Genomic DNA, 14963 nt, shown 5'->3' with positions numbered 1-14963 from the left:
AACTATTTTTCCTTTTTATAATTTCATACCAAAACTATAAGCAAACACATTGCTTACAACTAACAACTTCAAGTGATATTCTGTTGCAATTCAGTACTTCTGTGGTATCTAAATTGTTTGCATGACCCCAAGCATAAATATTTAGTGTAAACCCATAGAGCTACCCTGTTCCTGCAGAACTTTGTTGAAACATGTCACTTAAAAGGAGAATGATTGTTTGAGTTGAAGGCTTGTTGCGTCTCACTCATTGTAGCGGGACAGTTTGAGACGAGGGACAATGTTCATAGACTGCAGCTCCTGGAACAGCAACTTGCAGGCATAGGGAATACGCAGTGAAGACACGTGGCATGAGGAACGGCAGTAGTGACACCTACAGCAAGGAGACGGGAAGTTAGAGGAACGACCAGCAAGTCCACCATCAATGTCGCACTTAAACAGGTCAGAAGGCCAAGGACCTGGAAACATTCCAAACCCTTAAGCACCCCGTGCAACTTCTTGTGCTACCTACCACGCCGAGTATCCCAATAGCCCACACTGTCCACAGACGTCCACCTCAAATGCATCACTGGAAATCATGAGCCGCTCTAACAGGAGCATGCTAGCTCCGTAGCCAATCAGACAGTCCCTCTCCATTTCTCCGAGTCGCAAACCACCATCTCTGGAGCGCCCCTCAGTCGGCTGTCTGTAGGAAACATGTAAAAGGAGAGGATGTTAGGCACACAGACATAGGGGAAACTGGAGCCATCAAAAGTAGAAATATAAGAGTAAAATTTGTATTAAAAATACATTTATGCAGTTCAAACAGTTATGGAAAAGACTGTTCTAGCAGCAGGGCAGAATGCCAGAGCTGTCACATTTAAACTATTCGCTGAAAGTGAAAATACTTCCTTTGCACACAACTTACATAGCGCAAGGCATTTCACTTTATGCCCCCATTGATGTCTGTAGAGAGTTCAGTTTGCAATATTGTATATAAAAGGGGCTAAGGAAATACATTTTTTTCCCCACATCTGTCAAAAGGAGTGTTAAGGAGAACTATATAAAAAGATTTACTCCGTTTGCACCTTTTCTTCTGGCAAACTAACAAAATTTTACTGAATCACAGTAAAGGATCATCTATATACATATTTTTAAAAGTATATATTCTACTATATGCTTACATACACACATACCAAATACAGTATGATGAGAAAGTTATGAAAAATGCGTACTTCACCTCGTGAGTACAGCTCTTGGCCCTCGGGCCCTAGCATGCATTTTATCTAGAACCATGTGCTTCAGCTTCTGGTAATAAACTGGGCCAAAGTAGATGTAGGCTTCCAGTGGTTCTCTGAGGGGGGGAAAGAAAGGACATCTTCAAATCAATAACAGCAACACACAGAAGCAGTTAATTTTAAAATAAGGGGGGGGGGGGGGGGGGGGAAACACACACACACACACACACACACACACACACACACACACACCCAAAAAGGTGTCTGCCCTTCTTACCCAGTGATGCCTGAGGTAACATAGTCCTTCCCCTGATAGTGGTATCCATAGCGGATGAGATCCTCACAAACATCCTTGACCTTGCTGCCTCCAAAGGCTGTGCCATAGTGGAACCGGCCATCCAAAACACCTGCTTTGCCAGCAAGCAGCTCAATTAGCTTCCCCACCTGAGTAAGAGGCAGAGGAGAAAAGCAACACAGATTAGCAACAAGGCAAATCACCAAGGTTTCAACCCCATGTTATCACAATGTTACTAGAATGATCACCAGCTCCGACAAGAAATGCTGCCAACAGACCTTATTATAACCTTTACATCTCATGCAAAATGTATTTTAACTATAGCCCATATCTGTAAGCACTTTTCCACTTGTATAAAACTACATAATGTCCACATAAACTGCCTTGGACAAAGACATCTTCCAAAAGAGTAAGAGCCAAGTACTCTGCTTCAAAGTTTCACAGTGTAATTGTATCTCCCAAAAAACCAGTCTGAAATGTCGCAGCTTCAAAGGTTCCTCTGTCTCTCTCTCTCACACACACACACACACACACACACACACACACACACACACACACACACACACACACCTAGAATGAGCCTACCGTCATACGGGATGGGTAGCCATGAGGATTCATGATAATGTCAGGGCAGATTCCAGAATCACAAAAGGGCATGTCCTCTTGTGGGACAATTAATCCACAGACACCTGCAACAGACCAAACCTCAGAGTGTTACCAAAATCAAGAAATTTGTTTAGTTCTCCCATGGTGTGGAAAACGCTATCATGCAACACAGTCTTTCAGTTAAAAGTTGCTAATGCAACAGTGTCTTTAGTTAGTGTCCTTACAGTTACAAGACTCTACAAGTTGCATCTTCAGTTACAATGGGCATCCTCTAAGGAGTTGAATTACTGAATATATTTTCCATTGTTTAGCTGAGATACATTTAATTAAGAATTCTGTGTTTGATCACTATAAATTTTCTTTTTTGCTTCCATACACCATTAAACTGATCCCAATGTGATTTTAAAAGGATGCCTCCACTGTCACCATACAGAGAAAGGAGAACAAGGTGAGGCAAGACAAGAAATGGAATGAGGTGATGGAACAGAGTGAAACAAACGTGGCCGCTGTACCTTTCTGGCCATGTCTGCTACTGAACTTATCCCCGATCTCTGGGCGTCTGGTCTGCCTCAGCAAAATCTTGATCAGGAAAGCATCCTCTGCATTGGAGGAGATCATCACCTTTTCAATGTAGGAGTCTGTTGAGCCTTTGTACCTGGAGAAAGAGAGGCACGCTGAAGCAACTACCCTGTGCCTCCTGACTTACCCCAATATGTAATCAGCACCTCTGGGAAAAGTATACTCGAATTTAACCGGCAGCCATTCTTAAATGCTGCTAGTCTAGGGTCGCGAGAGCGTAACTGGCTTGAGGTTACTGCGCGTCACACTGCTAGAGGGTTATCGGCAAGACGGTGGCACTCACGTGATGGGTACATCCCTGTACTGTGGCTGCCCTGTTTGGGTGCTGCCCTCCAGTGGTGTCTGGGTGACAGTGGGCATTGACTTGTTCACCAGAACCTGCTTGTTCTCTACCTTCTCACCTGAGCGTGAAGAAATTGCATGCCAGGTAGTGCACTAACATCTTTGTCTAAAGATTCAGTCCAGCAAAACAACTGCAGAGAAAAAGAGCAGAAATGCATCTGCTCTGTTAATCATGCTAGTGTGTATGTCTTACCTGGGGAACAGATGCCATCGGCATCCAGGATGCTGTGGCGCCAAATGGGCTTACGAGTGGCAGCATCTAGCATAGGACCCATCACCTTGTCGAACGTCTGGTTGGTGTAGCGCTTCAAAGTGCACTTGGCATTTTTGTACACCAAGCACCTCCCGAACCCTGCGGAGACATTACCGACACTCTCTTCTTCTCACCTTGCCTCTCCACTGTGCTCCCTCTCTGTGGTCCACTGGCTGAGCTTGTGAGCCCACCCATCACTCACCTCTGTCCAGCGAAGCTTTGTTCAGTACCAGCGCGTCCTCAATGTCGTAGCCGCTGTAGCTCATCACCGCCACTGTGGCGTTCTGGCCTGCGGGCAGCTTCTCAAAATCTATCAGTTCTATGGTCTTAGTCTTGACCATGGGCCTCTGAGGGTAGGCCAGGAGGTACATTAGGGTGTCTATGCGATTCCTCTGGTTATATCCAATTGTCCCTGCAGGGCCCAGAAACAGTAACACAACTTTAACAGACGCACAGAAACGGTAGACAGCTCCTAAATATAGCAGGGGGAGTCAAGGCAGCAGACATGTCTGGGGGGCTTCTCTCGCTTTCCTCCATATGGAGAGATACGCAATAGACTTGAGGCTGAGAGATTTCTCGACTAATGGAAATACTGTTAAAACTGCTGGGAAATGTACTAAACTCTTACCGGTTTGTTTAGCTTTACATACACAGAAAAGCGGAAGAAAACAGGTGCAGAGTATGACAACTTCAACACTCATTTGGGAGCTATACCCTCACTGGTAACGCACAACATGGCTCTGTGAGTAAACAAGCGAAACACACCCATAGCCTGCTTGCCCATGGCACACTGGTAGGTGTTTCTTGGGGACTGGTTGTGGTGCGGGTAAGGGATGAGGCCAGCACACACTCCAAGGAGGGTGAATGGTTCGATTTCCAAGTGTGTGGTATCCCTGCAGGACAAATATAGGCACAATCACCTCTACCTCTTCTGCATATGTCAAGACACACTGAGCTCCGTCTTATGCTGGAGACAAATCTCTGTCAAATGCCACATTTCCTACACAGGTCATCCCTGAATACCAGTCTACCGCCCGCAAAAAGGTATGGCCTACATTTAAGCAAAAACAGCACTGGAAAGCTGTGTATTAGTTCTGCTTTGTTGAACTATGTTATAACTTGTACAGAAATGTGTCTTTCAAGAGATCAACAACTGTAGGATTACACAATGTGTATTTGTGCAGGAGAGCAATTTTTGTGAACTCACTTGGTAATCATGTGTTCATAGAGGGCTATGTTGCAGTCATTCTCTTCGTTGACATCTAGATACTCCACCAAGCCTTCATGGAGAAAATCCTCAAAGTTTCTAAAATCCAGGTAGACACAATCAGATCAGGGCCCCCAGAACATGAGAAAAATAAAAATACATATGCACTATATTTATTCCACAACCAAAACATGTAGAGTTAAATCTGAACATGAACTACCTGTATCCTTGCGATAGTTCCTCAATGTGTTTGTTGGTGACAGCTGGGTGGCCCTTCTTCACAATGATGTAAGGCCTACAAAATAAAGCACAGTAGGAGGAGGTGTTCCTAACTTTTGAGATAATTGCTCGAACACTGACGCCTTCATACATTCACCCTTCACTCATAGCAAAACGTAGCTGTGACCTCTCTACCGGGTGTTCCACGGCCCTACCTGCACAGACGTCCCCCATCGGAGGAGATGTAGACGCAGCGATCCGTAAGGTTGGTGGAGATGGAGACAAACTCATTGATGAACCCAGCGCGTCTCATTAGGCGGAATGTGTACACCAGCTTTTGGTGGTCACGGATCACCCCCAGGATATTACCTGCGCCACACATGAAAATGTTCCCAGATGCTTTATTATAGCCATCAAAATTCACACACGATCCCTTACGAGCATGCAAGCGAAGCGTGAGGAGACGACAAAACCAAGAACCGAGTTGACAAAATGGCAGGTTTACCATTGAGAAAGACCAGAAAGACACTGGGATAGGACAGCTCCTCGCCACAAAGCAAGGTGACATCCTCAACTCCTAGATTGAAGGCCAGCTTGATGATGGGTGTGTCCTCCATGTCAGTGGTAATATGGGTCATCAGAGCCAAGTTCTTCACCAACCCACATGCCTGAACAGAGTAACCACAGGAGACAGCAGTGTGACATTCTGCTACCGGTCCAAACTGGGGAATCTAAAACAGCTTCAAAGCTATTGTGCAAAACTGAAAATCAAATGAAATGCAGTTTCTTTGTGGAAACGGTTCTTAAGAGCGAGATACTAGGAATCAAGCTATGGTAAAGTTTGTATGATTAGGTGCGTGTGTACATTATACTGCATTGGTGTGAGGGCCGGGTGACTTCTCTCCTAATGCGTGGAAGGGTGCAGCATTAGGGTGTGGCTATATGGAATTAGTTCTGCTATAACAGCTGTTTTAATTACACAAGTTGGAGATTGTGATTTTAATAGAGGAACAATATAAATCATAGCACTCGCAAGACTTGCATTTTATCTTATATTCAAATTGCATAATTAAAACAATTACAGCAGAACTGACTGCATTAAGTGTAGTTAAGCTGCGTTTTTGTAATAATACCCTCCTATTCAGAAAATGGGATTCAAGTATTACAGCTAAATAGGGTTGGCAAAAGTGATGAGTGTAAAGCATTATGGCGGTTAAAATTGGATATTGTACAAGCCAGTTGTTGTAGAACACCGGGCTTTTGACGATTACTGCGTTCAGTGTTCTCTGCCCCAGTTACCATACTGAAAACAACTACTGCATTATAGCTAAACTGCCTGTATCGTGCACCTTCTCCAGTTGTGTCAATGGGGTTACAGAGCTTGAATATCATTCCTCACCTCTCCTTCAGGTGTGTCTGAGGGACACAGCATTCCCCACTGGGAAGGCTGCAGAGAGCGCGGCCCACTCACTTTCCTGGTCTTCTCAAACTGAGATGATATGCGAGTCATCATACCAAGAGCAGAGATGTAGGACAGACGGGACAGAACCTGGGTCACGCCTTGGCGGTCCATCTTGAAACGCTTTAGTGACCAGTTGCCCTAAGGGAGGCGTGACACATTAATAAAAGGCCAAAATCTATCCTGCAAACAAAGCGCTCTGAGCTTTTCAAGTCACAGAAACAGGAACTTGCAGCACACCATAATGCACCTTAGAAACACAGGAGAAAGAAACCTATTTAGTCTTAGAACAAATTCGGTCAGTCCTGCCACAGAGTGTTTTCCTTGTCATTGAAACACAGAGCCACGCAAGGCTGTACGAGCTGTGCTCGATGCGTACGTCCCAGCAGGCTAGCACTACTCACAGTTGAAATGGCATTAACCATGCCGTTGGTGATCTGGTCTTGACGCATGTGCTTGACTACATCAAATTGTGCGGCTCTCTGCTTGGGGATGATTTGGTCAGCGATTTTCTTCAGTTCCGAGTTGAATTTCTTGAACAGGTCTTCAAACAAAAGTGACAGCAGCTGCAAGAAAGCAAACAAATCAGAACATTGGAAACATTTCAACACACTTCCCTACTTGGGCAACACACCGAAGTTTCCAACCACGTCAACACGCTTACCTGTCCAGCCAACTCCAGACGCTTGTTTCCGTAATAGTCTCTGTCGTCCACTTTATTGTCCCCTTGAGCCAAAATCACCCTGCGTACCATAACTGCCAAGTAAATACACTTGGCTCGGAAGTTAAACTCTTTCACCTGGAAGATACGTAATCCAACTTTATCTCTTGTGTCTGACTTGCAGCCAAAAGTAACTGAAATACCCAACATGCAGCTCTGATGGCAAAAGGGATACAATGCTCAGAACGAAACCCCCCATCAAAGAATGCTGGTGAATACAGATTAGTTTCCTTGAAACACCTCTGAAGAAACAGCAAATTTCTGAGGACAAAGAACGCAGAGGTTGCTTTTCTGATGCTTCCGTTCAAAAAAAATTGTAGTCTTTGAAAGTTTTACAGCTGGGTATTTGTACTGGAGCAGTTCAAAGAAAGGACTGAGCTCAAGGGCTTTGAGAGCGCCCAGGATTTGTGATCAGACACACGTTCTGTCCCTGCTCAGTCTGCGTGGACATGTTTCAGGTGAGCCGATTATTGCCCACAGTGAGCGTGTGCGTTAGATGCTTCATTGTATAGATGTGTGGATTGTTGTGGGGACTTTAGTGTATTGAATCTAGTGCTGTAAGTCAATTTCGATAAAGGTCTCTGCTAAATACCACACAGTAATCACTGCACATCACTCCGGAGAAAAGCAACTGCTAAATGAATAAATGTCATTAGCATCTTCAGATTACTATTCCACATCAGTAACTGCTACAGAAGATAAGTCACTTATGTGGAAAAAAAGTGGAGCTGTGGTAAAAAAAATGCTGTTCAATAGTTTTTAAAAATCTACATGTTTTTGTTTTATTTTCATGCTTTGCAACGATCAGCAAAGCAGAAGTTAGTGTTTATATTAATTCACAAGAACCGAGGGACAGTTTTCAATGTACATACAGGAACATGTGTGAGAATAGTAGATGCCAGCAACTCCCTGGCTTCTTCCATCTTTGTTTTCTTCGGCCCTCCCCACATCCGCTGACGTCGCACTTTATTCCCAATAAACCTCAGGGCCTTGAAAAAGCATGTAAAGTCAGTCAGAAACATAAGATATTTGTCCACCCATTCAAATCATGAGTAAAAAAATAAATGTTAACCCATCAAAGTTATTTTCTATTATACTACTGTTCCAACTCCGCCATGGACGGTCCCAAACCCAGCTGAGAAAGGAGGAGGATTGGGTGTGGGAATAGCTACCCCACACTGTAAAAAACCCTTCGTGCTACAGAAACGCCAACAAGGAAACTTCATGACGTTTCAGCTCTTAGGGACGCCTGGAAAAACTCTTGTTGGTGGCCTATGCCCCAGGAGGAGTGGAAGGCATAAGAAGAAGAAACTATTGTTCCACACACACACACACACACACACACACACACACACACACACACACACACACACACACACACACACACTGCATGTTGGCAGAAACAGCAGTATTGGACTAACTGTACTTCCAGAATCGCATGTGTGTATCTATATCCCTCTACGTGTTGGTGAAATGCACTTTTGTTTCCTCCAAGTTGCACACTGCTTTGGAGAAAAGCTTCTGCTAAAAGAATAAATGTAAAATAACCTCTCAACCTCACTTGACAGGACATGTTAACTATAGAAAAACATACATCTTGAAAAATTATTTATTTGTGCTTACTCAGCAGAACTCAGACATGTCGTAACCTATAATGCTGCTGAGCTGCCCAGCTGTAGTGTGAAAACCTCTATAGACACCAACATCCACCACGAGCGGAAACAAGTTAAGATATTAGCTGTGGGAGTGCTTGTACCTGGGTTTGGGTGAAGATCTGAGTCTTCTGGCATTCCTCCAGACTTGGTGCAAAGGCAGCCATGACGTGCTCCTCAGTCCCAATCATCTGCACTATCTCCTGGTCACTTTCCACACCCATTGCCTGCAGGACGGGAGACACAGAGCTGGACCATGCACACTTTGACAGAAGAGCATGTCTCGAGCGCGTGGCCCCGAGATTCACAAAGTCCAATACCGAGGCTTGGGTCGAAGGAGAGCTGCCCTCCTCCACCGTGGGGGTGCTGGGCACTCAGAAATGCAGCCAAGAGAACAGCTTACAGAAGAACTTAGTTGTGAGGATGAAACACTGTGAACGGGTGGGTGAAGGTACTTGGTAGTGAAGCAATGGGAGTATTGTTGCAATTCCTGTGTAGTTCACACCCAAGGAATGAACAGCAACCATTTTCAAACCCATCTGAAAACCTCAGTCAGCATCACTCCAATCTCCGCTGAGGACTTCCCTGGTGCTTTTATTTCAATGTCTCACCTTAAAAATGATGGCAATGGGAGCATCCTCAGATAGGGTGTTGTGCCTAAGATAGAACCTGCCCTGTTTGACAATAATGTTTGTTCTGCTTTTCTTCTCATGGGTGGAGCTGAAAGAAAATATAATTACAAGATTAGTTTGTTACTTTGCTAAATAACAGGTGGAGCAAAGAAAATCACATTTTAATGAAACTTCAGGTGGCAGCAGGGAGTGTAGTCAACAGGGCTGCTGCCTTCTACTTAATGGACCAAGATTCAAATCCCACCTTCCGCTGTATTAACCTTGGTCAACTGTATTTACCCTCAATTTTTCCAGTAAAAAAAAAAAAAAAAAAACACTCTACTGTACAAATGGGTGAATCATTGTCAGTAGCTTAACACTAAGTCACTAAAGAGGTAAATGTCACTTATGATTACTCCAGTGAGGCTTCTAGATGGTTAAGAGACACTTCCAGCAGACAGCCCATACATACCAAGAAGTTATAAAAGTGGGGTAAGGTTTTAGCATTTGTAGGGTTGAGTTTTTGTTTTGGATGTTTTTACTGACATTCATTTAGCAGACACTTTTCTCCAAGAGCATGAGTAAAGTTACAACTAAAAGCGACTGGGAACAGCCACTGCTGAGCCTAGCAGAGTAAGGGATTATACCTGGTAACAGAGGCCCCGACGGCACCCTTGCGGTCCTGCTCTACAATTATGCGGTTCTTTGACAGCTGCTCCTGGATCAAAATGACTTTTTCTTGGCCCTTGACAATGAAGTAGCCCCCTGTAAGAGAAAACATACGTCTCGCACCACGGTGCATTCCCGCTGAATTTCAGTCGTTCATAAAACTAAGCAAATTACTTAGTGTTGTAAATATTAATGAAAAGGAATATAAACGTGAAGACTGCTGAAGAGAATTTCGGAAAGTGGCGAAAGGGTAGGCGCACTCGGCTCTCCGAGCAGAGCAACTATCCTCCACAGAAACCAAGGCTCACACGCAGTGTCGTCGTATGCCCTACCTGGGTCCAGGGGGCATTCGTTCAGCTTAGAGAACTCGACAGGCGTCTTTCCTGTGAGAACGCAGTTCGAGCTACGCAGCATGATGGGCATTCTGGGTAAAAGCAATGGGAGCTCAGAATTGGGGACTGACATGGAGGCAGAGCAGTAACAGCATCAGACTTTACGTAGTTAACACTAACTACTGTAAAAGACAACGAATAATTTCCAAGTGCCGACCATTTACATTTTACATTTATTCACTTAGCTGACGCTTTTCTCCAAAGCGACTTACAATGTTAAGGTTACAATTATTTACCCATTTATACAGCTGGGTAATTTTTACTGGAGCAATTGAGGCTAAGTACCTTGCTCAAGGGTACTAACAGCCAGAGGTGAGGCTCAAACCTGTGACCTTTGGGCCCAAAGGCAGTTGTTCTAACTGATGAGAACCTCATGCTTCTCCCAAGTCCTTTTCAAAATCTCTCCAATTCAAGTAAATAAGTAGAAAACTCTGAAACCAACTGCGTTCAAAAGCTGTACATTTTACAGATAATATAGAAGCACCATTAAGCTCACACAATATTAGCAGTGTTACCTTCCAATAGGCAACGCGTTACGAATGATCCGCTGGCTGCCTCGGGTGTACTCAATGTCTACTGTGATCGGTGCGGAGTAGGTCATGTCCCTCAGACGACACTTGGGAAGAAGGAAGCAACACACGGAACTTGAAGCCAACATGAGCTCATATCATGAGACACCATGCAATTTAAAAATGGCATTTGTTGTACACTTATGCACACGTGACCCATCAATGCAGCAGTAACAATTGTATCAGTACAACACCACCTAATGAACCATTTATGAATAGTTACTACGGTTAAAAACGGCATCTCACCTCCCACCAAAAAAGAAGAAATGACCAAGGAGGTACTCACCTCATGTGGACACACCGGTCTGGTCACATTGAAGCTCTCTTCAACATCAGGCATGCCCACATAGATATTGAGGTACCTGCAAAAAAAGATGGGTGTTACATGACCCTTGTTCTGTGTTAAACATGACATTTTAAAATCTCCAAATTAATCCTTGTTGGCAAGTTATCGCTGCTAAAGGTGATTCTACAAGCCAGTGAATCATGGGGTGTACTTAGTTTTCGTTCAGTAATAATAACGACGCGAGCTTACTTTTTGTCGAAAAACGACAATGAAATCCGTTACAGGTTGTTTGTCACCCGAGACTAGATTTACCCCATTTTAGGATCTAGTAAGGACCAGGTGATTTTTGTTATGTCCTGATATATAAATAAAACGAAAGAATACTTTCTTTTTCACACGACTGTACATATTATAGTTCTACAGACAGAGTACATAAGCGGATGCTGTTAGTAACTCTCAGATATGAACAGAACTCACTTAGAGCTCTTTAGACGAGAGAAACCGAAGGTCGCTTTTAGTAAAAAAAAAAATAGGACAACAGTTCCCCTGACATGTGACCAAGACCCATTGAGTTTTACTACATAAATGATATATATTCAGCTGTCACATAAACTGGGTACTTACTTCAAATACCACATTGGATCAGCATCGCTTGTGATCTTTTCATTTGCTTTCATTATTTTCTTTATCTGTAACATCCAACATCATGATTTTAAAACAGGGAATGTAATTTTTACCTTTATACTAATAAAATCAATGTATGAAGCACCTAGAACAGTATTAAAAAATACTATTCAGTTTCAATAAGTATTCAAATGATGAAAAATACCAATCTTACCTCTACATTAATGAAATAGTTGAAAGAATCAATGTGCTGCTTCACCAAGCCTTTCACCTACAAAGACAATTCATTTCACTTGAGAATCAATCTAAACACACTTTAATACTTAAAAGGAAATTAATAAATCAACTAATCTTAACACCGACTGTTCTTCACTTTAAAAAAAATAGTTTTGGAACCTTTTGCATCAACTGCAAATTAAAACACAGTGAAGGATCACCACAGTCACGCTATACTCTTATATTTGACATTGCACAAGTTGCTCAGGTTTTAAATATATAATGTTCAGAGGGCAACTAAGAACTTCACCGTTAAAGGTGCCATCCACGGATACACGCCGATATCACAGATCCCTTTGCCCTGGAACACACGTGCTTTGCTCCAGGCAGGTGAGGGAGAAGGGTTCATCTGGAGACGCTCTGCTGCCGGCGGTTAAGGCATTCGCCGCTCCTCTCCGCAACAGTTTCTTCCCCGAGGCAGTCAGATTACTCAACACCCTGCTGCCTCCCAACACTCACCCGGCACAGTCTAGTGCAGCCAACCCAGCATGACTCGATAGCACTGCACACCTGCATCGCACACTTTTTATTATGGGATTCGTTTTTGCTGCTACGCTATAAAACGGCTTCCAGTTTACAGCCCATGCGCCCTGTGACTTTATTGTCCCGTGCATCTACTGCGCTGCACTCGTCTCACACTTGCGCATCTGTACTCTGTGTAGCCCTGGCACCGTTCTGCGTTGCACCGCCATCACGGTCTTCGGAGAAACGACGTTTCGTTCCGCTGTATACGAGCAACATAGAGGAATGGCAATAAAAACCCACTTGCCTTCACCTTATATACAATATATCCAGTATGGAAAGGCTAAACTAGCTGGCGTGTAAACCGGAGCAACTCGGCTCAGCACCAGGCTCCAGGCCCTGGGAAGAAGACCTTTAAAGAGCTCAGCGGAGACAGACAGGGAATCAAACACAAGTGAATTACTTGCAGATGCAGCAGCGCTGCTCGAAAGTACGTGAGTCCCGGGGATGTTCAGTCCTCATGTATGAAATATTATTAAAATAAACACATACCTAAATGTTAAATCCTAAACATATTTATATAAAAGGAATAAATAGTTATGATGTACACACCCGCTTCCACTTACCTTTACTTACCTCAGCCTTTGCAATATGAATATAATATACCACCCCAGTAAATGCTTAATTTAATAATAATGCCTCAATTAATTATCACTGACTGAGTTTAGGCATGAATTTAAATAATATAAGGGTAAGCAGCCAATTAGAATGATACAAAGAGTGAAAAATACCTTCAGAAAAGCTGGTAGCAGTCTCCACTTTTCCTGCAGAAGAGCACAAAACAAAGGGTAAAACCCATGAGAATGCAGAGTGTGCAGAATCGGAATGTGAAGGTTGTAACACAGTCCGTGTGCGTGTGTGTGTGTGTGTGTGTGTGTGTTACACACTCACCTCAACGGTGTTGACAGGAGCGGCGAGATGCTGCGGTTCTGCGTTGCCAAATTCATGAGCAAAGAACTCCATGACTCCGAGAGCTAATTTCAAACAGCAGCGTTTCGCTTGTTCCGCACGTTCACACACGGACACAGGCACAACCGGAAGTGCAGCTCTACATGTGAACGAGCGCACTGCTGTGGGTCACACTAATACTCTTCCGTGCGGAAGCCGAGCTCTGAAATATACTTCCGGGCGAATTTCAGTGTAAAAATTTCAACAATGTTATATATTTTAGTGTTGACATTTAGAAGAACCATCAGGAAATAGGTATTAAAAGCAGCGAAAACCTTATTTTAAGCATTAATTCTTACAAATTATGAGCGTGGTTGAGCCTGATGGTGATCAGTGTTGATATTGCTGGTTACGTGTTGAAATCATGCGCAACCTAGTGGTTCATTGTGCACACACTGAGGGATAACAAAGTTAATAGCCACTTTTCATACTGTTGTATTTGTTTTTTGGTTGTGTTTTTCTGCTTAATGTATGTACAAGTTTTAGTTTTACACTTTCTCAACTTGTGAAGCTCAATAATTCAGCTCAGGTTACATCAAACACATGTGGCGTGTAACTACAATGTGATGATAGGGCATATGTACCTTTTATAGTTTTTTACCTCATTATTTTTTTGTCTCTTTTATTATTTCCTGTGTTTTGCGCATTACTGTGTGAAGTAGTGCTACACCGGTGTAGAAGAAGGTCCACAGCAATGGCCCCCTCTTGCTTGTAACCTGGGCTCAAGATGTTTTGGGAATGTGGCTGAGAAGAACAGGGGTCGAGGGTCTCTCTTTTAGTTTAAAAGCTTGGGATTTGTGTCCACCTGAAAACCCACACACACACACACGCAGGCCGAAGCCGCTTGTCCCGAGCCGGAAACACGGGGTGCGTGGCCGGAGGGGGAGGGGACGCACCCGGGACGGGACGCCGGTCCATCGCAAGGCACCCCAAGCGGGACTCGAACCCCAGACCCACAGAGGTCAGGACCTGGTCAAGCCCGCTGCATCACCGCACCACCTGAAAACGCAACTCTGTTAAAGCTACAATGGAACTCTGATGACCCGAGAAGGAAAGCCAGGTGACCACCAGATCATTCCAGAAAGCGCTTCTTAGACACTGAAATTTTCTTTGTATAGAGGCTGCGTGATGAGGAGAGATGGACAGAAAGTTGGCTTTAGATCTTGGCCGAGATGTCTTTGTCCTTCAGTAACAACCTTCTGAGTTTTGTTTCCTCTTCTCTGGTGCACGTGACACACCGTACCACATCTTGTTCCAGAAGTAACCGGGTATGAGTCCACAGTGAGCGGACTTACACATCTGCTTCTTCTCTTCATTTTATTCTTATATATCATCTTACAGCACAAAAACAGAAAAAAAGACTTATGAGTTCAGAACAGAGCACAGAAGTGTTAAACGTAACAAAAAATAATAATCAAACTGCCACAGCTCAGGTCGCAGATATAAATTCCTGCTATGGCTGGTAGCGCAGTGGTTAGAGCTGCTGCTTTTGTATCCAAAGGTTGAGCGAAGTACTTAA

At 43.8% G+C, this 14963-nt stretch overlaps 1 protein-coding gene across 2 annotated transcripts; it reads right to left on the bottom strand.

Annotated features, from left to right (window-relative positions):
* Positions 1 to 124: 124 nt before the first annotated feature.
* Positions 125 to 13498, bottom strand: polr3b (polymerase (RNA) III (DNA directed) polypeptide B). Of its 2 annotated transcripts, XM_018751346.2 has the most exons (28): positions 13388 to 13498; positions 13228 to 13260; positions 11913 to 11969; positions 11699 to 11763; positions 11075 to 11150; positions 10735 to 10835; positions 10160 to 10251; positions 9806 to 9923; positions 9159 to 9267; positions 8652 to 8774; positions 7768 to 7884; positions 6839 to 6973; positions 6579 to 6740; positions 6115 to 6315; positions 5221 to 5383; positions 4931 to 5084; positions 4717 to 4791; positions 4497 to 4595; positions 4055 to 4182; positions 3492 to 3701; positions 3230 to 3388; positions 2978 to 3095; positions 2628 to 2770; positions 2095 to 2198; positions 1492 to 1658; positions 1217 to 1330; positions 509 to 682; positions 125 to 370 (listed from the first exon to the last, which is right to left on the bottom strand). In XM_018751346.2, exons 1-28 carry the CDS (start codon positions 13457 to 13459, stop codon positions 241 to 243), a joined length of 3399 nt encoding a protein of 1132 aa, XP_018606862.1. In that variant the 5' UTR covers positions 13460 to 13498; the 3' UTR covers positions 125 to 240. The 2 variants fall into 2 exon arrangements, with proteins under 2 accessions (XP_018606862.1, XP_018606864.1); XM_018751348.2 differs by lacking the exon at positions 125 to 370 and having other exon boundaries at positions 604 to 682; positions 1212 to 1330.
* Positions 13499 to 14963: the final 1465 nt, after the last annotated feature.

This window comes from Scleropages formosus, chromosome 2 (assembly GCF_900964775.1).
Source record: "Scleropages formosus chromosome 2, fSclFor1.1, whole genome shotgun sequence".
NCBI lineage: Eukaryota > Metazoa > Chordata > Actinopteri > Osteoglossiformes > Osteoglossidae > Scleropages > Scleropages formosus.
Note: the sequence above shows the minus strand (reverse complement) of the source record. Positions and strands in the feature narration are given on the sequence as shown.

What these genes read in the sequence shown, in the direction of transcription:
- polr3b (XM_018751346.2), bottom strand. Translation starts at nt 13,459, where the DNA reads ATGGAGTTCTTTGCTCATGAATTTGGCAACGCAGAACCGCAGCATCTC. An exon ending in CTCCTGTCAACACCGTTGAG is followed by an intron (nt 13,261 to 13,387) that starts GTGAGTGTGTAA and finishes GCTCTTCTGCAG; the next exon opens with GAAAAGTGGAGACTGCTACC. An exon ending in CAAAGCTTCGCTGGACAGAG is followed by an intron (nt 3,389 to 3,491) that starts GTGAGTGATGGG and finishes ATGTCTCCGCAG; the next exon opens with GGTTCGGGAGGTGCTTGGTG.